Source organism: Pongo abelii, chromosome 9 (assembly GCF_028885655.2).
Source record: "Pongo abelii isolate AG06213 chromosome 9, NHGRI_mPonAbe1-v2.0_pri, whole genome shotgun sequence".
Classification (NCBI taxonomy): Eukaryota; Metazoa; Chordata; class Mammalia; order Primates; family Hominidae; genus Pongo; species Pongo abelii.
The window spans coordinates 16,129,759-16,152,540 of NC_071994.2; the positions used below are offsets into that span (position 1 = coordinate 16,129,759).

The 22,782-nt window shown below is 39.8% G+C and overlaps 1 protein-coding gene across 1 annotated transcript; it reads right to left on the reverse strand.

Moving 5' to 3' along the window:
• Positions 1-708: 708 nt before the first annotated feature.
• On the reverse strand, positions 709-21,922 carry FAM111B (FAM111 trypsin like peptidase B). Its single transcript, XM_054524342.2, has 4 exons — positions 21,804-21,922; positions 20,393-20,442; positions 19,401-19,567; positions 709-4,936 (listed from the first exon to the last, which is right to left on the reverse strand). The coding sequence occupies exons 3-4, from the start codon at positions 19,479-19,481 to the stop codon at positions 2,810-2,812; spliced, it is 2,208 nt and encodes a 735-aa protein (XP_054380317.1). The 5' UTR covers positions 19,482-19,567; positions 20,393-20,442; positions 21,804-21,922; the 3' UTR covers positions 709-2,809.
• Positions 21,923-22,782: the final 860 nt, after the last annotated feature.

Genomic DNA, 22,782 nt, shown 5'->3' on the forward strand with positions numbered 1-22,782 from the left:
AGAGAAATACACATTGCCCAGAAAATTTGGATCATCTTGCCAAGTGGGTAAGTACATTTCATATGTGGAAAGGAGAGAACATACATATACTAGAAGGGTGCGATGGGTAGGGAGTAACTCCTGGTTACTTCTCTTAGGAGACTATGACTTTGCCTAATGCCCATTTTCCCCTTATTCCAGTTACAGAATTTAGGCTGGGCATCTGGAATAAGCATTACATTCCACAGCCTCCTTTCCAGTGAAGTGAGCCATGTAACTGAACTGTGAACACTGGGTGTGAGCAGACATGGTATATGCCATTTTCAGATGGTGTTTTTAATAGGAAGAGGTGCTCTCTCCTTCCTAGTCACTCCTGGCTGTAGTAGAGGTGTGTTGGCTAGTTTAGCAGCCTTTTTGGCCATGTTGCATGTTGAGGACCGTAGTATAGCCTCATTGAAGAAACAATACCTTCACAGGTTGGAATTCCCATGACCACAAAGGACTGTGCATTTGGACTATTATGTGAGAAATAAACTTCTCTCCTAAGTTCCTGTTGCTGGTTTTTTTTTTTTTTTTTTTTGAAATTCAGTATGCTTTTGAATAAAGATTAGCGTTTCTGAATGAACAATTTATGTAGGTCAGATTTACAGGTTTCGCACAACTGAGACTATCACATATTTGGAAAGTCCAACCAATTGCAAGTTATCAAGGAGGGTACACCAGTCAGGATTCAGTGCAGGTTAAAGAGATTTAATACAAGGATCAAGTGCTGGAAGTCTTTAGGATAACAGCAGTGATGATCAGGAGGCCAATACTGGAATTATTAGGTTTATGAACACACTCTCTTACCTGCAATCCAGAAATCAGAAAACTGAATTAGGAAACTATTATCATCAAAAATACATCTGCACTCCATCAAAGTGAATGAATAGACACTGCAACACTGTTTCTGGTTGTTGCTACTGCTGAAACCACTTGTGGATACCCATGAAGCTGATGACTAGACACTGACACTGAATGTAGTCAGCATCACTACTATCTCTAGACACTCACTTTTTGACGACCCAGCTTCCCAAAAGATGGAGTGGAAGAAAGAGGACCCCCACTTTACTTTTATCTTACAAATAGTATCTATTTGGGAGAATCTCATTTGTATTCAGAATCTTACTTGCAAATTAGTCTGAAATATGTAGCTTCTAGCTTTCTAGACTCTGAACATAAGAGGATGGGGATGGAGACTGAGCAAGCTACTCTTCTCATCTGCCGAAGAGTTAGCTATTGCTGAATTAGAAGAAAGAACTTAAAAATTGGAATTTTCTACAGCCATTTGCAATGGAGGTTGATGTCACAGGTGGCATGGAAGGAAATAAATTATGTTTACCAAATAATTTTGGGTTGTAGAGGAACTATACATATTTTTTCCACATTTAACAGTGTATTTACTACTATCTAGTTAGGCAGAGAACAAGAACCACCTTGCCAGTAATAAAGGTGTACCACCCTAGGCATTTAGAAGACAAATAACAAATTATTTTTAAGTGTAAAAGTGAGCTAAGCACTTTAAGTGAGGCTTGAGATTTTTTCAAATTTTTAAAAAGCCAAGATAAACAAAATCAGTATTTGAGCTCTAATACATGTTTTGCACGTCCACATAATTCTCTAAAAGTTTTCTAAGTAGGAAATTTTATTAAAGGAAACAGCCTCCAATACCCTAAATTATTGGCATTATATATATTTTAAACTTTTATTTAGGTTTAAGAGTCCATGTGCGGTTTTGTTATATAGGTAAACTGCATGTTACCAGGGTTTTGTGTTCAGATTATTTCATCACCCAGGTAATAAGCATAGTACCCCATAGGCAGTTTTTCAATCTTCATCCTCCTCTCACCCTCCACTCTCAAGTAGGCCCCATATCTGTTGTTTTCTTCTTCGTGTCCATGTGTACTCAATATTTAGCTTCCACTTATGAGAGAACATGTGGTACTTGGCTTTCTGTTCCTGCATTAGTTCGCTTAGGGTAATGACCTCCAGTTCCATCCATGTTGCTGCAAAGCACATGATCTTGTACTTTTTTAGGGCTGTGTAGTATGCTATGGTGTATATGTGTCACATTTTCTTTATTCAGTCTACCATTGATGGGCATTTAGGTTGATTTCATGTTTTGCTATTGTGAATAGTGCTGCAGTGAACATATATGTGCATGTGTCTTTATGGTAGAACAATTTATATTCCTTTGGATATATACCCAGTCATGAGATTGCTGGCTTGAATGGTAGCTGTTTTAAGTTCTTTTAGAAATCACCAAACTGCTTTCCACAATGGCTGAACTAATTTATATTCCCACTAGCAGTGTGTAAGCATTCCCCTTTCTCTGCAACCTCACCAGCATCTGTTATTTTTTGACATTTTAATAACAGCCATTCTGATTAGTGTGATGGCATTTTTTTGATTTGCATTTCTCTAGTGATTAGTGATATTGGGTATTTTTTCATATCCTTGTTGGCCACGTGTATGTCTTCTTTTGAAAAGTGTTTGTTCATGTCCTTTGCCCACTTTTTAATGGGGTTGCTTGTTTTTTTGCTTGTTAATCTGTTTAAGTTCCTAATGGATTCTGAATATTAGATCTTTGCTGGATGCATAGTTTGCAAATACTTTCTCCCATTCTGTAGGTTGTGTGTTTATCCTGTTGATAGTTTCTTTTGCTGTGCAGAAGCTTTAGTTAGGTCTCATTTGCCAATTTTTGCTTTTTTTGCAATTGCTTTAGGTGTCTTCGTCATGAAATCTTTGCCAGGGATTATTGGCATACTTTCTTGAAGACAGCATCTCTTTTCTAACATTCCATGGGTTCAATCTGATGATCTTGAAGTGATGACTCTTGTTTACCTTTCTCTTCATTGTAGGTCTCAGGTTTCTCATCATTTAATAATTTATACAAGCTCTCACTTGTCTCTTTAATATCATGAAGAATAGAATCCATAGAATAACCAAATTCAATAAGGGCATGCACATTAAATCCACGTTGATAAAAAAGCCCAAAGGTATGCAAAGCAACCAATTTGCCAGACGCATTAAACACTGGGGAGCCTGAGGACCCATCAGAGAAACAAGTATCATAACTAAGCGTGTGTGTGTTCCAAACCTCTGATAGGAAACTTCTTTGGGTAAACATACAGTATACATTACTGGTGGTATCATAGAGATCTACCAACCGATCTTGACAATTGTTTGGATATTTTTTCAATCGTTCATTTAGAGGAATCACAGTACAACCATCTATTTTCTTGATCTGGCCTTCGGGATGACCAATTAAATAAATCAAACCAGTAGATGGTTGAGGAGAAATCTGTTGCCATAGTCCTGGAGGAAATGCATTTCCATTTTCTTTTAGTTTTAAAATGGCATAATGTAGATTTTCATTGGACACTTTAAGCCATGGCTCAATGGAAAACCAATTGTCAGGAGTAGGGCAGAACTCTGTATAAGTGAAGGTTACCTTTGCACATTTGCTAATTATATCTGGCCACAAACTTGGATGTGTGTTTTTACCCACCATAAGATGTACAACATGTCGACAGGTGAAAATATAACCACCATTGAAGACAAAGCAAGTAGCATTGCCTGTGTTTCCATTACTGTCCCATTGCATGAACCCAACTGACTTGCTATAATATGTAAGCTGTTCGCAGGTTGCAACTGAAACAGAATTTGCAGTCATTTTTCCAAAATCCTTTTTATATATGTTGAATTGCTTAGATGGTAAAAGTTTCATTCTCTTTTGTTCTTCTCGAAAATATTTTCTTACCCACTGTGCCTCCTCTTTAAAATTCGGATACTGATGCATTATGGCTTCATTCAACATTTGATAATTCTTTAAGAGATTAATTGCCCCCCTTTGGACATCCAGATTAATAGCATACCGCCTACCCAGATGCGGCCTCCGTCTAACTTGTGAGTTTATTTGCCTATATTTTCGGGGCAAACTATGAAAGTAATAATTTCTAATCCTGGGAATTGTCTGGCGAGTTTTACCTTCAATATAATGGCTTAGATCCGGAGGTGGGAGAATTTGCTCTCTGCTGTGTTCTACATCTTTGGTCTCTCCATCTTTCTCCAGTTCGTGGACTTTTTTCTTAGACTGTATCAGACTCTGGTGATTAATTTCATCAGTGGCATTTTCATTCTGTTTAATTTTTTTATGGATACCTTTCTGTTGTAATGCTTTTTTTTTTTTTGAAATGTCCATTTCTAAGACTTTTCCAGATACTTCATCCACCATGGACTGTTTTCCATAAATTTTCTTATGACCTTCCTTTAGTTTCCATTCAAATTCACCTATGTCAGACCGAAAACGGCCATCCTTGCATAAGGCTCCTTCAATAGTCTCACCCTTCAAGGCATAAATACAAAGTTTACTTCCTTTTTCATGAAGTTCATTGATCTTAACAATCTTCTTTATTGTCCTTCCTATAGCAACAACATGAAAAAGAATGCATTCCATGTTTGGATTTTCACATTGGCGTAATATGTGTCCATCTTTTTTGCTACTCTTTCTTTGACCAAATGTAATTTTAAAATGAGAATCACTAGGCAGGCACTTGAGAGGCATTCCTAAATTTATATGTCCATCTATTGTCTTTTCTTCATAAACAATAATGTTCTTATTAAACTGATTCTTTATCCTTTCACTGAAATAGTCATTAGCACTCAGGGCTGAGTAGACACTCTCGCTGGGTTTACCATATGCTGTAAACACACTACGGTCTAATTTTCTGGAGTTTTCATTCAAAGTAAAGGTGAAACAACATTCTTTATTGTTCAAATTTGGATTCTGCATTTCAAGGGCTGTTTCATGCTTGTTGACTTCACTTTTAAGCTTAAAGGTGCCGCTACACTTTCTTATGCCAGATAGACAATGATCAACAGGTGTGTCAGCATGCATCTGCTTCATGACAGTATCCTTAAAAAGGAAAGATTAAAGAGGTTAACAAGAATCACCTTTAATAATGTTTTATATTTTTCTAATGATAGAACTAATAGATATTATGAATAAAAATTGGATAATATAATGGTTAACGAATAATGGAGAAAAAATCAATCACTATTCTATCACTTTAGATACTCATTCTACATTTTATTTTAATTTTTAATTTTTGTCTCTGTATACTTTGATTTTGTTTTCTGATTCTTAAAAGTAGTACTTTGATTTTCAACAAGGGTCCTAAGACCATTTAATGGGGGAAATATCATCTTTGTAACAAATGTGGCTAGAATAACTGGATATCCAGATGCAAAGAAATGAGTTGGACTCCTACCTTATACCTAACTTGAAATGGATCAGAAACAGCCCTCTATTATTTCATATGCAGATCTAAATCTTATGTTTCTTAAATACTATGTTGCATGTGACTTTATTTTTCACTAGGCAATGTGTCACTACTTTGTGCATTAAGCAAACTTTGAAACCACAAGTTGAGGGGCTATAGAATATTTCACTGTATAATAATTTGTAATCCATCCTTTCATTGCTGAATATTTAGATTATTTCCAGATTCTTACTCTAAATATGATAAAACTTCCTACAAACATAACATTTTTGTGTGCACATCTGAATATTTCCCTAGGTCATATTCCCAGGAGTGGAAATACCGCAACTGAGGATGTAAACATATTTTGCAACATATATTCTGCCTAACTGCCTTCCAGAGAATTGTATCAACTCACCCCATCCCTTCTCTCCAGCTGCTCAAGGAGACCAACCGCAATCCTATGGTTGATTCCTTAAAAGGATTTGAGTGTTACTATTTTAAATGTTTGCCAATTGTTAGATAAAATTCTATCTAATTTGACTGTTTTTAGTATGTACATGTATTCACTTACTAGTGAAGCTGGACTTACTTATCTTTTAGATATTTGAAACATCACCTTCCAAGGATTCCCATTAAAAATCTGTTTAGTTTCTGTTCTGTCAATGGTTTTGACAGCACTAAGAAAATATATTAAAATGACAGACAAATAATATGATGGGATATATAAATAAATATAAATACTCATATACAATCAGTTGGTAGTAGCCCAGGATACAAGATATTGAGAATCTGATGGTAACAGAAATGAAAAACATAAGTAAAAAATATTATATGACAAGAGTCAACATAACTTGGAAGGAAATCATTGTGAAGCCTGAAGTATTGGATCTAGTCTATATAAATAGAGGAATAAGCCTGGAGAGAGTAAAATCAGGAGGCACAGCTCGGCTTGGATCATTTAGTAGGTAGGTGCAATGGAATGAGCTTAGGTCTTAGGAACAGTGATTTCCTTTTTGTCTTGGGGCTCTCCTATCACCTCACGTTTTCAAATATTTATTGCCTAAATCTATCTCTGCAGCACTGACCTCTCCTCTAAGCTCCAGATATTAATATTTTGTTGCCTCTTTGACATCTACTCTTGGATATGTCAGAGGCATTTCACTCTTAGCTCCTTCAAAACCAGAGTCATAAAATTTAATTGCGCCCCTCTTCCTGTGTTCTTGAATCTGATGATGGTGTCATTACACATTTGACTACTCAAGCTAGTATCCTGTGAATAGTCCTTAGCTTCTTCCTTTATCTCTTATATACTGTGTTTTTAAAAAACTGTAAAACATTATGCATGCAGAAACATTTTATGACACCCTATATTTCATATACTAAACATCCACGTATCTCCTTCCCAACCTAAGAAATAGCACACTACAAATCATTAGAGGCATACAGTGTGTCCCTCCTTCATCTTATCTTCCTTTCTCATTCTCCTGGACAACCACTAAGTCTGAATTTGTTTTAAAATTATCATTGTCTTACACTTATTTAGGGACATATACATATGTAGTAAAAGTATAAATAGTACACTGTTTCATTTTGCTGGTTTTGATTTTATATAAACAGATCCAGCTGAATATGTTCTTCCGTGATTTGCACTACTTATTTATTTTATTTTATTTATTTATTTTTTTGAGATGGAGTCTCACTCTGTCGCCCAGGCTGGAGTGCAGTGGCACAATCTCGGTTCACTGCAACCTCCACCTCCCGGGTTTAAGCAATTCTCTGCCTCAGCCTCCTGAATAGCTGGGATTACAGGTGCATGCCACCATGCCCGGCTAATTTTTGCATTTTTAGTAGAGACGGGGTTTCACCATCTTGGCCAGGCTGGTCTTCAACTCCTGACCTCATGATCCACCCGCCTTGGCCTCCCAAAGTGCTGGGATTACAGGCGTGAGCCACTGTGCCGGGTCTGCACTACTTTTCTGAGGTTCATTCTAGTTGATGAAATTCTGTATCCATTTTTACAATTAGAGAGAATTAACTGAAGAAATAAACTGTTTATGAATATTTCTGTTATTTCTGGGGTTTTTCTAATAAAAGCAGTGGCTAATTTTGCTATGAATATCCTCAAATATGTTTCCTGGTGCACATCCACAAGGGTGTCTCTCAAGTATAGACTTAGAAGTGGAATTGCTTAACTTCAGAAATAGATTTTAGCAATAAATATTTGAAAACATGAGGCAATAGGAGAGCAATGAGAAAAAGAAAATGAGTAATCACCTTTATTATAATAGATATTGCCATATTATTTAACATAATGGTTGTACCACCTTGCACTTGCACCAATGAGAAATGAGAGTTCTTATTATTCTATGTCTTCATCAAAGCTTGGTGTTATCCATATTTTAATGTTTACCAATCTTGTGGGTGTGAAATAGCATCTTATTGAGGGTTTAAACAGTAGTTTCCTAATTACTAATGAAATTGAACCCTTTTTCACACTTCAGTCTCTAAAATGCTTGTTTATGTCTTTTGTTCATTTTTATACTGGATTATTTTTCTTTTTATTATTGATTCTAGGAGTACTTTAAATATTGTAGACACAAATTGCTTATTCATCATATGTGTTAAACATCTATTCTGAATTTTTTCTTGATTTTTCATTCTCAGGTATCATAAAGTAGTTAATTTTAATGTTGTCAAGTTTATTAATCTTTTTATACCATTAGAACACCTTTCACAGGATAATTCTGTTTTTTTTGTTTTCAAAAAATTGTAAAGGTTGCTTTTACCATTCAAGTTTTTAATCTGGAATTATTTTTTGTACATAGCTTCAAGTAGGTATCACTTTTTATTTTTTGCATGTGGATAACTAATTACTCCAGCGATGCTGACTGAATTGTTCATTCTTTCTCCACTGATCTGTACTGCCAGTTTTGCCACATAAGATTGTTATGGGTTGAACTGTGTCCACTCAAAATTGACATGTTATAGTCCTAATCCCTAGTACCTCAAAATGTGACCTTATTTGGATATGCAGATCTTGTTGATATACTTAGTTAAAAATGAGGTCACTCTGCAGTAGGATGGGCCCCTAATCCAATACCCCTGATATCCTTAGAAAAGGGGGAAATATAGACATAGAGACAGACACACACAGAGGGAAGATAAGGTAAACAGCCATAGGAAAAACATGGCCAACTACAAGCTAAGGAGAGAGTCCTGGAACAGATCTTTCCCTCACAGCCCTAACAGGTCACGAACTCTGCTGACATCTTGACCTTGTACTTTGAACCTCCAGAATCATGAGACAATGCATTTCTATTGTTTAAGCCACACAGTCAGTGGTACTTTATTACCCCTAAGAGACTACATAGTCTGGACTTTTCTAACAAAATACATTATGTAAAGCCCTCATGATCTAATCACCCATCAAAGCCCCATCTCTTAATGCCATCACCTTGGAGATTAGGATTTAAACATATGAATTTGGGGGATGCAATGATTCACACCATAGCACAAACTAATACGAAGATATTGTCACATCTTGAAATTTGTGAGTCTGTCTCTACTCTCTCTGTTCTGTTCCAATGGTATATTTTTCTGTATATTCACCAAATACTGTCTTAATTTTGAATTTTTCTACTCATTAGTATATCTTGACATTGATTTATGTCTCATTTTCATGTCTTCAGCAAAATAATTTTTTCCATAAATGGTTAACAAATAATTTTTACATTTATTCCTAGGTAAATAATATTTTTCTAGGCATTATAAAATAATTTTTGAGGGATTACATTTTCTGATATTGCTGGCTAAGCTAAATCCATTGTTTTGTAAATATCAGCCTTACACCTAGCCAATATGCTATATTACAATCATTCTAATATTTTATCTATAAATATTTTTTGTTTCAAAAATAGATATGATACCATCTGTGGATATTTCATGAATATGCTTTGTTCCCTTCTTTTCAATCCTCAAATATTATATTTTACTATTTTTTCTTATCACACTGCATTGGCTAAATTAAATTTTACTTACCAGCTAAATAAAGGCAGTAATAGTGAGCACTCCTCTATTCTCCCTCATTGTAAGGGAAATACTTCTAATGATTCATTATTTAACATGATGTTCCCAGTGAGATTTTTGAAGATGCCCTTAATCTGGCTAAGAAGCCTTCTGGTATGTTTATATTTATGTATTTGATAGTAATAGGGGTAGCCAAGATAAAGTAAGCCCATTATAGCCCATTATTTCCACTAATTAAAACTAAAGCCTTTGGAAAAATAAAAAAAAGCAGCATCCTGAGCTTCTACTTTGGCCACCATGGAATAACATAGAACTAATTTACACTTCTGCCTGAAAATCCTGGAGAAATGGACAAAATATACAAAATGGTTTCCAAGACATTAAGCATTAGTCAAAGAAGGACAGTGACACCTGAGAAACAGAAAAACAATGATGCAAACTCTATGACTGCCCCAGCTTACTGCCTGAAAAGAGGTTCTAGGCCATGGTGCAGGGAAAATAATCCAGGCAAAGCTCAGTAGCAACTGAGTTGAGGAAAAGGAACCGAGTTCTGGGAAGCCAATGGGTTTAACTTTCAAAGGGCATGAGAGGACTGTACAGAGAAGGTCCCCATAAGTCTTCAGATGACTAGTGATCCGCACATGCACGTGAGGAAATCACCTAAGTCAGGGAAATCAGCTACCCAAAAAGATTAGAAGGAACAATCCCTGGAGATCTTACAGGGCTGGGAATAGTTGCTGTTCCCACCAGACATAGGGAAAACATCATAATTCGTGAGGCATTGAGTACAATACTAAAAAGAACATTGCCTCAGCAATAGAGATATATTAGCTCTGTAATATACAGGCAAAACATTACAATAAAAGAAAACTACAGACCAATATAAACATAAATGCAAGAACTAATAGGTAAATACCAGGAATGCAAGGTTGGTTTAATTTTGAAAAATATATCACTGTAATAAGCCAATCAGAATAATTAAAATTTCTATATATACATAGAATCATCTCAACAGACATAGAGAAAGCATTTGGTAAGCCTGACATCTATTTCTAATAATATCAGCAACCTAGGAATAAAAGGAAACTTCTTCAATCTCATGAAGAACAGTTATGAAAAACTTACAAGTAACATCATACTTAATGGTGTAGGATTGAATGCATTCCCAAGACTAGAAAAAACACAAGAATGTTTGCTCTGGCAGAATCTCTTCACCATTGTGATGGAAGTTTTAGCCAGTGCAATAAAAAACAGAAAGAAATAAAAGGCATCTGGATCAGAAAGAAATTAGTAAAATTATCTTAATTCACTGATGACAGGTAATCTATGAAGAAAACTCTGACAAGATATGCAAAGACTTTTGTCCTAAAATATATTGTAGGAAATTAAACAAGACCTGGCTGCCTTCCCCACTTCAGGTTCTGCTGAGTGATCAAATGCAGCCTTGAGGAGCCCCCTTGGAGCCAAGGGGAGGAGCAGGTTGGCAAGAAGAGGGATGCCCCAGGTCTGAAGGAGTGAGGCAGAAGAACAGGACCTGGAGGCAGGGAACCTAAGGATGATTCACACTCACTTCCTGGAACTGAATCAAAAGGAAAATCCCACCTCTCCACAGTCAAGTAACAAAAGGATCAGAGGCTCCTCCCTTTGCAAATTATGTCCCCAACTCCCGCTTTCCACTGCATTGCAGATGAAACATGGAAAGTACCTCTAGTTGGTCCCCTCCTGCAACCAATCAAACTGGTTGTGCGCCACTACTTCATTTACATAGGGTGTAAACAAAGTAACCAATGAGAAACCTCTAGAGGGTATTTAAATCCCAGAAAATTCTGCAACCAGTGCTCTTGAGCCCCTTGCTCAAGCCTGCTCCCACTCTGTGGAGTGTACTTTCACTTCAATAAATCTATGCTTTCGTTGCTTCTTTCTTTTGTTGCTTTGTTTGTATGTTTTTACTAAGTTTTTCTTTAAAATGCCAAGAACCAGGACAACTTTTAGTCAAGACCCTCCACTGGCAACAGGAGGAGGATTGGGGAGTCACTCTCTCACTCCCAAACCTCAGAAGAAGGCTTTGCTTGGGGTGCGGATTCCTTGAGGGCCATGACAGGGTACTAAGTGGCCTGAGGATTCAGTGCCAGTCCCAGCTTGCCCTGTGAAACCTCTGAGGGAGGTGGTAGGGTCCAGAGGGAGGAAGCACACGTCCAGGCTCTGCTACATGTACCACCCACTATGTGACCTTGGGCTACTTGTTTAACATCTCCGAGCTGTGCTTGGTAAGTGAGACAATATATGTGAAAGGCCAGGCTCTTATGGGGACCCTTGATAAGTGTGAAGGGAGCGGAACCTTTTGGTGTAATCATACTTGCATCCCTAAAGGAGGATTGAAAAACCTGCCCTCCTCCTAATCTCCTCAGAAACTATCAAAAAAGCAAACATGCCAAACAAATGTAATTGTTCTTTACACATTTTGATGGGACCTGAGTTCCTAAGGAGGCGGTACAGAAAAGTCCCTATGCCAAAAAAGAGTGGAAGTGGAAGGAGGGTCTAGGGATAGCAAATTCCAACTCAAACATGTCTCTTCCTTTCTAACGTTGTGGGAAAGTATGTGGTAGTGATGGTGGGTTTTCTACTTAAGGTACAGCAAGTTCGCTAACTAAATAGGGTAAATGAAATATCTGGCTCATTCAGAGGGCAGGCAGCTCCCCTGTGACTTTACCCAAAGACATTCAAAGCAACTGCACATAGTTTGTTTTCCCTTTCAGTGAGAAAGGGGTAAGGTTACAATTGTGTGTGCATCTCCCATTGAGATGTTCACCTGATTCTATCACTGCCTCAGAGACCGGGTAAAAATCCTGGGGCTTGTCAAATGGAGAAACGGATGCCCAGGTCCAGAAGGGCTTTGCTCATGGCCTCTCATGTTCAGAGTCTACTGGAGAGCCAGGACTCCACCTGCCTGACAGTCCCAGTCTGGGTCTGAGTTCTTGCCACCATTCTGCATCAGAATCACCTGGGGGTTTCTTGAAACAGATTGCTGAGCCCTAACCCAGAGGATCTGACTTAATATATCTGGGTTGAGGCTGCAGTTTGTGTTGATTCTGCCGTCCCAGGGTCCAGGCTTTGAGAACCCCTGAGTTAAGGAAAAGAACAGCTGACCAGGCCTGGCTACCTTAGCTCCTGTCTACTCTGAGGCCTTTCCTTGATGGCCCTCAACTGCCTTCTCCTCTGTTAAGAGTCCTAGAAGCCATTCACTCTTCCCTCTATAGCTCTGGGCTCCAGAAGAGGGGCTCACATGGAAAAGGAGGACCTGGCTCTTTTGAATGTCCCTTCACTGAGCCCTAGAATGCTCTGTGGAAAGGGCCTTTGGGATGCAGCTTTTCACCTTACCAGAAGGGAAGTGTCTAGAATTAAAATTAGGATAAATTATTGGATTGGGTAATCTGTACTCACTGTATGCCTTGTAAGAGTTCATGTGTGGTCAGGCATATTTGGAGATGCCTGTTACTCTTTGTTGGTAAGAATAAAAGAGTTTTGAATGAGCAGAATTTAGAGCAACATGTTCTGTCAGCAAGTTAGGTAGAGAAGCAGAAAAGACTGAGGAATAATAAGGAGGAAGTAACTAAGGCCCAGGACACAAGCAAGAGTCTAGGTGGAATCTGAGTTGAGATTCTAAGATTCTGGAGTCTTCTATGTACCTTCTCAGTCTCGAGGCCTTGGGGCAGAGCAGGAATTAACCACATTCACAGCATTCCCAAAGTGAGATTATGCCCAACCCCTGTCAAGATAGCCAAAGAGGCAGATAATGCACCGGGAGGTAAATATCCAAGTGAAACAGAGTAGGGACGGGACTCTGCCTCCACCACCAATAATGCATTTTTCCACACCCGCTGACTACCAGAACTTGCACCTCCACTGGTGCCATCCTCACTGGCTGTAAGACCTTAAAGAAACTAAGATAAGAAGCATTCTACCATAAATCTCATTCAAGGGAGTTAACTTTATCACTTGCATGCACACAGGACTTTACCTCATTGCTTGCCTCGTTATAATGTGAAAATCCCCACCCAGGGAGGGACTTATCCACCATTTTTTGATCATGTGATATAAGTACTAACATGATATCTCACTGGGCCTGCACATTCTACACTCCACCCAACACATGCAATGATATTAGCATAACTCATGCTTTTCATGTCACCATTTTTAAAACAGCAAAAAGACCTCTCCTTGGGGAGCCATCTGGAGAACTCTCACTCCAGTGCTGTCTCCCTTGTACTCAAGAATAAGCCCCTAATAAAGCCTTGTCTGGGAAACTCACTTGGCCTTGTGTCAATTTCTATTGCATGGGAGACTAAAAACTTGTGGCTGGTAACACAAGAAGCTGGGTGTTTTAGAGTGATGGATGCCACAACAGTGGCAAAGATGGGTAACTGGATGACAGGGTGGGACCTGCAGGTGTTAAAAGCAGAAACAGCATGGGTATGAGTAGTGGGCTCTGGAACAGCACAGAACCTTCCTATTCATTGACTTTCTGTAACTTTTCTCCAGACTGTAACAGACTCAACCCTTGTCTTTCCCTGGCCCCTACTTCTAAGCCTGGCCAGGATTGGGGAAAGAAGAATAGCATAAAGAAAGAGAGAAAGTGGCCCCCATCCCACCTCTCTGACCCCTCTTGTCTGATGAGGAAAACCCAGGCATGTTCCTTAGAGAATTCCAAGTCTAATGGAAGGGGCACAGGTACTGATTAGTGAGTCAACAAGCACTAGACCTATTGGTCAGTCAACAAGCACCCTCCCACCTCTGAACCTTTGTACTTGCTGCTTTCTCTATCTTCAATGTTGTTCCTCTAGATATTTCCATCTAGGACTCACCTCCTCACTCCTTTCAGGTCTCAGATATCACCTTATCAGAGAAGCCAATTATCATCACTTCCAAAACAGCATCCGCCATTCTCTTTTCCCTTCTGCCCATATCAAAACACACACACACACGTGCATGCACACACACACACACACACACACACAATTTATTTTTCCTTTCTCCCTCTACAGTGTCAGCTCCAAGAGAACAAGGATATCACTGTACGCACTGGTATATCCTTGGTGCCTGTGATGTACCAGGCACGTAGGTTTGCAAGAAATGTTCATTGAATAAATGATCAAAGTGATTGAATGAGTATCTACTATGTACTCACCACTGTCCTGGCCAATTAGAGACAAGGAAGAAAAAGGCGAAGTTCCTGTCAGTGCTAAGGTGCTTGGGTTTTAGGGTCAAAACCTACTTGTCATTTCTGCTCCCTCTCTGGCCTCCACAGTTTAAGCCCTACATTCTCCATCTCTCTTTTCCTTCACACTTCTCATCCACTCCATCCCCTCCTCTCTGCCCCTTCAGCTCCCAGTCTCAGGCCACTCCAGGCTCCCTCCTCTTTAGCCTGGATGTTTTTGGAATAGCCTCCACTCTCAACTCTTCTATCCCTTCAAGCATCTTCCCATCCCCTCTTTTCCAAGGCCCATGGGGCTAGAGTGTTCTGGCCCCTGTCCACCCCTCCCTCTGCCCCACCTTCTGCTGCTCTGCTCCTCTCCCCTTGGTCCCAGCTACAGTGATCACTCAGGCCCTGGACAGGAAGCCCTAGCCAGTCTCAGGGCTTGTGCATTCACCATTCTGTCTGGCCTTCCCTTGGGTGTCTTCAGGGCCACTTCAGAGGCCTCTTGACTTCCCTAGCCAGAGCAACACTCCCAGGCACACACTTGCCACTTTCTGTTACCTTTGTTCTTGATCCACTAGCGAAAACTTTCTATTTGTCTGTTTCCTGGATAACCTCTTTCACTCTTTAAAATGTAAGGTTCACAAGAGCTGGGACTCTGTCCTTCTTTCACATGCCTAGTCCCTAAAGTAGAAGCTTGTCAGTAAAGTTTGCCGAGGGTCCAGGCTTCAAATGCATTCTGAACAAATGCCTCCCCTCTGTTTTCTGTCAAATTGGAAAACATTTCCCTCTAGGTGTGGTGAGACTCCCATAAGACATGTATAATGTGCCTGGCAGACTGTTGCATCTGGCATACATAAGTCCCAATAACTTATGATCTTGACCATCCAGTTTCCAGGGGACTCTAAGTCTGGGGGACGCTGACGGAGACGCGACTCCATCTGTGCAGACCTTTTGTCTGGGGAGGGAGTTTCCAGTGCTGGAGGTTTCTCCTTTGAGGAGTTTATGTAGGGTGGAGGAAGTAAGGGTTTCTCGTCAAAGGGGCAAGACATACTCCAGAGACCCAGAGGTAATAGCAGCTACTCACAGTTCTCTGGACAATCTTAAAGCTGCATGATGTCAGGATGACTAACCTCTGTCACTTGTGCCTTGTACTTCTGATCTTTCTAGTTCTCACCTTGTCTGGTGGCCTTGGAGAGAATAGTACACCAGTTACATTGCCCCTTCAATCACCCACTCCCTGCTCTGCCTTCATCCACCAGGTTTGCCTATTCTCCCAGGTACCCTGCAGCAAAAGAAATTAAACAAGACCAAAATAAATGGAGAATATATCTTGTTCAAGATTGGAAGACTCAACATGGTTAAGATGCTAATCATCCACAATTGTGTTAATTTTTTTACACAATTAACACACAATTTACACAAACACACAAACTTTGATCCAGATATTACACCACACAAAAACATAAATGAAACTCAAAATCAATTGCAGACTAAACCTAAAACTACAAAACTCTGGAAGAAAACTAGAAATGTTTTGTGATCTTAGATTTAGCACAGTTCTCTGATGTAAAAGCAAAAGCATGATCCACAAAGAGAAATATAGAGAAAGTGGACTTCATCAAAGTTGAAAACATTTCCCTCCCAAAACAGGACTAAGAGGATGAAAAGACAAGCCACATAGAGATAAAATATCAGGAATTATCACAAATATTATGAGAAAAGCAATATGACAAAGGACTTGTTTCCAAAATATGTAAAGCCCTCTCAAAACTCAGCAATAACTAACCGGTATAAAATGGGAAAAATATTTTAATAGACACTTCACCAAAGATATGTGAATGATATAAACACATGAAAAGGTGCTCAAATCATGAGTCATTAGTGAAATGCAAATTAATACCACAAAAAGATGCCATTACATACCTATGAGAATGAATAAATCAGAAAAACTTTGTGTTGACAAGAATATGAAACAACTGGAACTCTCACACATTGGTAGCGAGGATGCGAAATCATACAGCCATTCTGTAAACATTTTGACAATTTCTTATAAAATTAAAGTTATGTCATACACTTTCCATGGCAGCAATTCCACTGAAAACTAATCTTCATACAAAAACCTGTAGGCAAATGTTCACAACAGCTTTATATACAAAGTCCCCAAACTGGAAACAATTCAAATGTTCTTCAGGGAGTGAATGGATAAACAGATTTTGATACATTCACACAGTGGAATGCTACTCAGCAATAAAAAGAAAAAACCTATCAATGCATGCAACACTCATAAATCTTAAGTGGAATGTTCTAAGTGAAAGAAGCCAGACTCAAAGGGTATGATTCAGTGTATGTTCCATTTATATGATGTTCTGGAAAAGGTAACACTAGAGTAATGAACAGATTAGTGGTTGCCAGGGACTGGGATGAATAGGGGACAAGTGGGGAGAACAGGAAATTATTTAGAGTGATGGAACCACACAAGAAATTATTTAGGGTGATGGAACTGCTTTGCTTCTGGATTTTGGTCATGGTTACATTACTGTAGGCATTTGTTATAAGCCATTCAACTGTATACCAAAAAAGACTGAATTTTACTGTATATGAAATAAATAAATTTAAAGGAAGCAATAAAAGTTAAAGCCTTTCAAATAATCTGTAAGACAATTAATTGGGTGTGGGGGTTTTTGTGTTCATTTCTATTATCTTTTTTTGTATCTTCTACTTTTTCCACTTTTTCTGAATTTATATTCCCTTGCTTTGTTGCCTCCTTTACTTTGATTTTTCCCTCTCATTCTATTTTCTAGACAAACAGTTTGGCAGTTTTATACTCTAGTTCTGTTCTATATTTGGATGCCCTAGATTAGTACTGCCCAATACAATGTCTGCAGTGACGGAAATGTTCTACATCTGCACTGTCTAATTCCACACCCACATGTGGTTCTTAAGTACTTGACACGTAATATAACTGAGAATTTGTACTATTGACCTTTTTCATTATTTTATTTTAGTTAAGTTGAATTTAAATTTAAATTTACATAATCACATGTGATTAGTGGCAATTGTCTTGAATGAAATAGCCCTAATCATTTTAACATTAATATTTAACTTAACAAAGTCTTAAGTGAATTGAATAATTCCTCCTAAGCAATACAAAGATAAAGTGTGTAAACACATCTCCTTTATTTACAGAAGGAAATCCAAAAACGTACATGTGCAATTCGAAGAAAAAAAAGATGCTGCAGCTATTTTCCAGAAAGCTATTCTACATCTCTCACACATTTTAGGAGCCACAAATGTATGGAAATGAATTCATGACAGCTTAAGAATATCTGTATGTGCCCTCTCAGTCACAAGGTTTTGTGTTGAAATGGATGAGCTACTTAAGTTGGGACAATTAGATGGCAAAGAGAAGTTTCCTCAGGAAACCAGGATAGACTCACTATCGGGAGAGTAAAGCATCTGATATTACTGCAGCTCTATTTGTCACTATGCAGAAAGCCAGCCAGGGGATAACATGAAAAGCAGAACATAGAGACTGAACACACAAACAAGTCCTTAAAGAAACTGTATACCACTGAATTAAGAGCTCAGCTGAATTCTGGAATGTCCACTCATGTGAACCAGTGAATCCATTTTATTGTTTCACAATTAGAAAATATTTTTACTGGAAATGTGGAAAGCTCTTATTGATATAAAGCCTACTGTGATCTTGGCACCATACTACCTTACCAGTATAGAAAGCATTATTTGCCTACCATATTCTTGAATTCTCCTCATAAAGCATCAAATGCAGCTATCCTGTTCCCCAAATATGTTTTCCTGTGTACATGACTTTACTCAGGCCATTCCTTCATCCTTGATACACTAGTGAAATGTTATTCATTCTTTTTCAAAAATAAATTAGTTTTAGACATACAAAATGCATAATTAATGTACATAATTAATGTATACAACTTGATGAGTATGGAGATACATTATCACCACAATCTATGCCATCAACCTATCTATCACCTCCCAAAGTCTCTTCCTGCCCTCTTATTATTTTTGTAACAAGAACACTTAACATAAGATCTATCATTTTAGCAAGAACTTGAGTATACAACAGTGTTAACTATAGGCACCCATGCTGTACAGATCCCTAGAACTTATTCACCTTGTATGAGGAAACTTTGTATCCCTTGACTAATACCTCCATTTTCCTCTCTTCCCAGCCCAACAACCACTTCTACACCTATGAGTTTGACAATTTTAGATATATTATTCATTAATAAATCATTTCTTATATGATGCTGCTGTAGTTTCCTAAGTCTGAATTAAGCATTCTTCTCTCTGTACTCTAAAATCACTTGTTTAGGTCTCAATTTTGTATTATCATTTTGCATATTTTGAGCAAAATAGTGTGGGTCAAAAACCAGTCTCTGCAGTCTGATGGCCTAGGTTCAAATCCTTGCTCTGAAGTCCATTACTTCTGCAACTATAAGCAAGTTGAGCTTCAGTTTCTTCTTTTATAAAATAAGTATGATAATAATACCTACTGCATAGTTCTAGTAAGTGTTAAATGAGATAATACATATGATGGGACACAATTCTAGGCACACAGTGTTTCCTCAGAAAACATTAGCTAATTATTTTTGCCTGTCTACACTTTCCAAGACTTTAAGTGCCTATATTGTTTGTCATCTTGTTGTCTTAACATACGTTTGGCATTGTTAACTCATACCCTATTATTTTGCTTTCCACAAGCACTTATGTGTCTGAGCTCCCCAAATATATTTTAAACTACCTAAGAGAAGGGCTTATAACTACCATTGTTTAAGAACTTATTGCCAAGAACCTCATATGGCACTATAGTTAGACTATCACTCCTGTGAGGAGTTGTAAAAAAGTAGATATACCTTTGAAACTTCAGGTCTAGTCCTCTGGTCATCTTCCGTAGCACTAAATGACTTGTTTTCTTCAGTCTTCATGGAATTCATGATGAGTTCAAAGAGAATGTAACTAACTTCTACTAGTGGATAAGATGGAGAAACAAGGATTGAATTTATTCTGCCACCTGAAATGTCTAAAAAAAAACAAAAAAACAAGATCTATGAAATAACCACTTTCAAACACTGGAGATCAGGTGGTGTGGGACCTCATCTCCGATATCTGAGAAGAAAATCATATGAGGTAAGCCCTATGGCTATTTAGCTTACTGTACGGAGTTTCCAAGGCATATCTTAGGAAGGAGAAACAGGCAGTCTAGCAGTTTCCCTGAGTTGAGAAGACAAGCTGGGAGTTTTGGGAGGCCAAGATGACTGGAACTTGTATGACAGAGTACTAGGGAGAAGACAGCCACAGGAGCACACAGTATCAGAGATCTGCAGTGGGTATCCCTTGAGATTTCAGCTTGGTCAATGCATGAGTGGAACGAAACTGTCGAAAAGGAGCAGGAAGAGAAGTACCCAAAAGGAGCAGATGTAACAATTTCTGAGGCTCATACAGGACTGTGTAAAATTTCAATTCCCAAAAATCCAACTAGAAAACTTCATAATTCATGAAGTATCAGGGAGAGTACTCTGAAAGGTATTTCTTCCATAGTGGGACAAAGTTAGCCCTAGTTCTGGGCCCACCTAATAAATAAAAGCAAGCTTTGAAAGTATAAAATGGTTTCCATGTAAAATATCAACATACTAGAACAAAGCTCAAGAATATTGATAGGAATGTAAAAATTTCTGGCACCCAAAGTTGTGAAATTAACAAAGCTTGATAGCTAATAAAAAATCAGCAAGCACTTAAAAAGTGGATAAATATGACCCATAATGACTAGAAACATCAGTGAATAGAGACAGGTCCAGAAGTGAGAGAGAAGATAGAACTAGTAGTCAGAAACATTGAAAGTCATTACCTTGAATTTCTGGCCAAAATGGAGTAACAGGGACTGGATTTCCTCCTAGTCTGAAAACAAAACAAAACAAAAAAGAGCAAAACATATGAAACAATGGTTTGCAAGGAACTGGACATTATGCAATTAAGGACAGTGACAACTGAAATGTATCCTATAATCCACTTTAGCAGACTACCTTGAGGAATTCCAGGCCGGTGTGGCAAGGAAGGGCAGCAAGACAAAACTAGTAGGAATTCCAGATTTAAGGAGACAAAGCTGAGAGACCAAGGTGACAAGAAGTCACAGGCCACAGACCCTGGTGGGAGACCTGCACAGAGAGGGAACTCCGGATATATGAAGAGGGTTCCCCTAAAGCATTCAGCTGTGTACTGATTAGAGCAGCAGCTGAGAAAACTTCCCAAGGCCAGGAACGAACCACCCTAAAACTGTCATAGTCTAACTTTCTTCCAACCCTCTCCCTGTAACCCTTTTAGGGATCCCCATTTCCTCATTTCTACATTAAGGACTTTGGCTCAGATCAAACTTTTATTGTTCGTGTGAATTGGTTCCTCTGAGCTTTTTAAAAAGGATTCCAGATCCCACCCTCACAGACTGATTCAGTATGTCGGGGTGTGGCTATGGAATCTGCACTTTTACCTGCCTCACTCCACAACCCCCGCCTCAAACGCGCACCACGTTGTTTGGACAGCTGCCTCTGTCACCGCAGGATGACCTCAATGCTTTCCTAAAGCCCCAGAACCTATGAAGGTAACCTGTGCTTGAAGCTGTGCTTGCTTACAGAAGGAGACTGGATGTCAGTAACCACCGTGCTACAAGATGGGAAACGAATTTAGAAGCGCTACCCTAACCTGAATCCTTGCTAATTACCATACCTCAATCTGTGCCTCGGGGAGAAACGCAGCTTGCTAGGCACATGTAGTGTTGGGCGGCAACAGAAAATACGAGACTGCCACACTCAGTTCTTTCTGGAAAGCCCCCTCTCTTTCCAGGAATCCTTGCTCTCCAACTACGTGCCCTAAAAGACCTTAAGAAGCACCCTCACACTACACTCTAGGCACTTTGAGCAGGAGCTCTCCTACTCCATTCCTTTATCAGTGAATAGTTTCTGCTCTGCTTAACCGAACCTGGTCTCCTTCTATGGGCGCGAACGGCACCGGGCAGGGAAAGGACCCACCAGGGTCAAACGACCCTCTTGAGATTCAGGAACACGCAGATGATCTCTAAGTATCTTTTCAGGAGTACAACTCTTGGCCTTTGAAGCTGAGACGGGGAAGGGAATTACAACGGGCGGCTGCCCAGCTCTCCATCCAAAATCTCCTTGACTTTGGAGTGAGGTCCTTCTGCCTACTGCCCTTGTCAGCCATCCGCCTAAGAACTCCAGGTCCGACCCGGGAAAAGAAAAACCACTCACAGAACCTGAGAGTCTGTCTACACAGTGCACGTGCCCCTCAGTGCCCGCAGCTGTGGATTCACAGGTGCTGGAAAGACAGCTCTCTTATAGCTCTCAGCTGAACTTTTCCTGCCTAGAAGGGCTAGCCCGCGCGGGGCAGGAGCCTGGGAATTGACACTCTTGCTGGCCAATGGACGAAGAGTCTCTGGAGGCTGTTTTTCTCTCATTGGATGTAAATGACTCATCTCTCAGCCACTTTGGAAGCCAATTATCATCGCTCCAGACAGTGATTGAAGGGAAGGACGGGATGAGCGCGCACGCCTGCGCGCGGGCGGGTGAGTCTGAAGGCCGGGCCGAGGGGACTGCGCGCCAACCCGCCCACCCTCCCTATTTGTCTGGACGACCCTTCCTGGTCTCAGTGATCCCCTCCCCCGCACGACTCAGTCCACGGCCAGTTCCCGCGTCCTAGGATAAACTAAGCAATCACTGCCCTGCTCCTTCCTGCTCATCGGCGTCCCCTGTCTCCCAGTGGAGGCCAAGGAGGAGCTGCGCGGCAGCTGGGCGGAGTGGCAGGCGCCTGGCGGTTTCGCGCTTTCCCCGACGTTTGATTGCCAGCGGGAGCAGCGAATAGCCCGCCAAGTTGCTTCAGTGTGTGGCAGTTGCTGCCTTTCTGCAGCTGCGGGGTGGGCGACTGTGGCGGGATGAGCATCCAGGCGGGATCGTTTGGCAGCAGCAGAGAGAGCTCCACCCGGATGATGCACAGGCCCAGGCTCCAGCGGACTTCAAGTCCCAGAGCAGGCTGCACCCGCGTCTGCGTGAAGTCTACAGGGACTTGGCCTGATCGCAAATGAACTAACTTCAGGGAGGGGCTGGCGAACACAGACACTGACAGCCTGGACGAGGAAGCGGCCGGCACTGCTTAGGCCTGGTTCCCAGGACGCGCATTACTGAGTGCGGTACTTTACCCTTCGGATGAAGACTCCGGAGTTCGGCCTCTCCA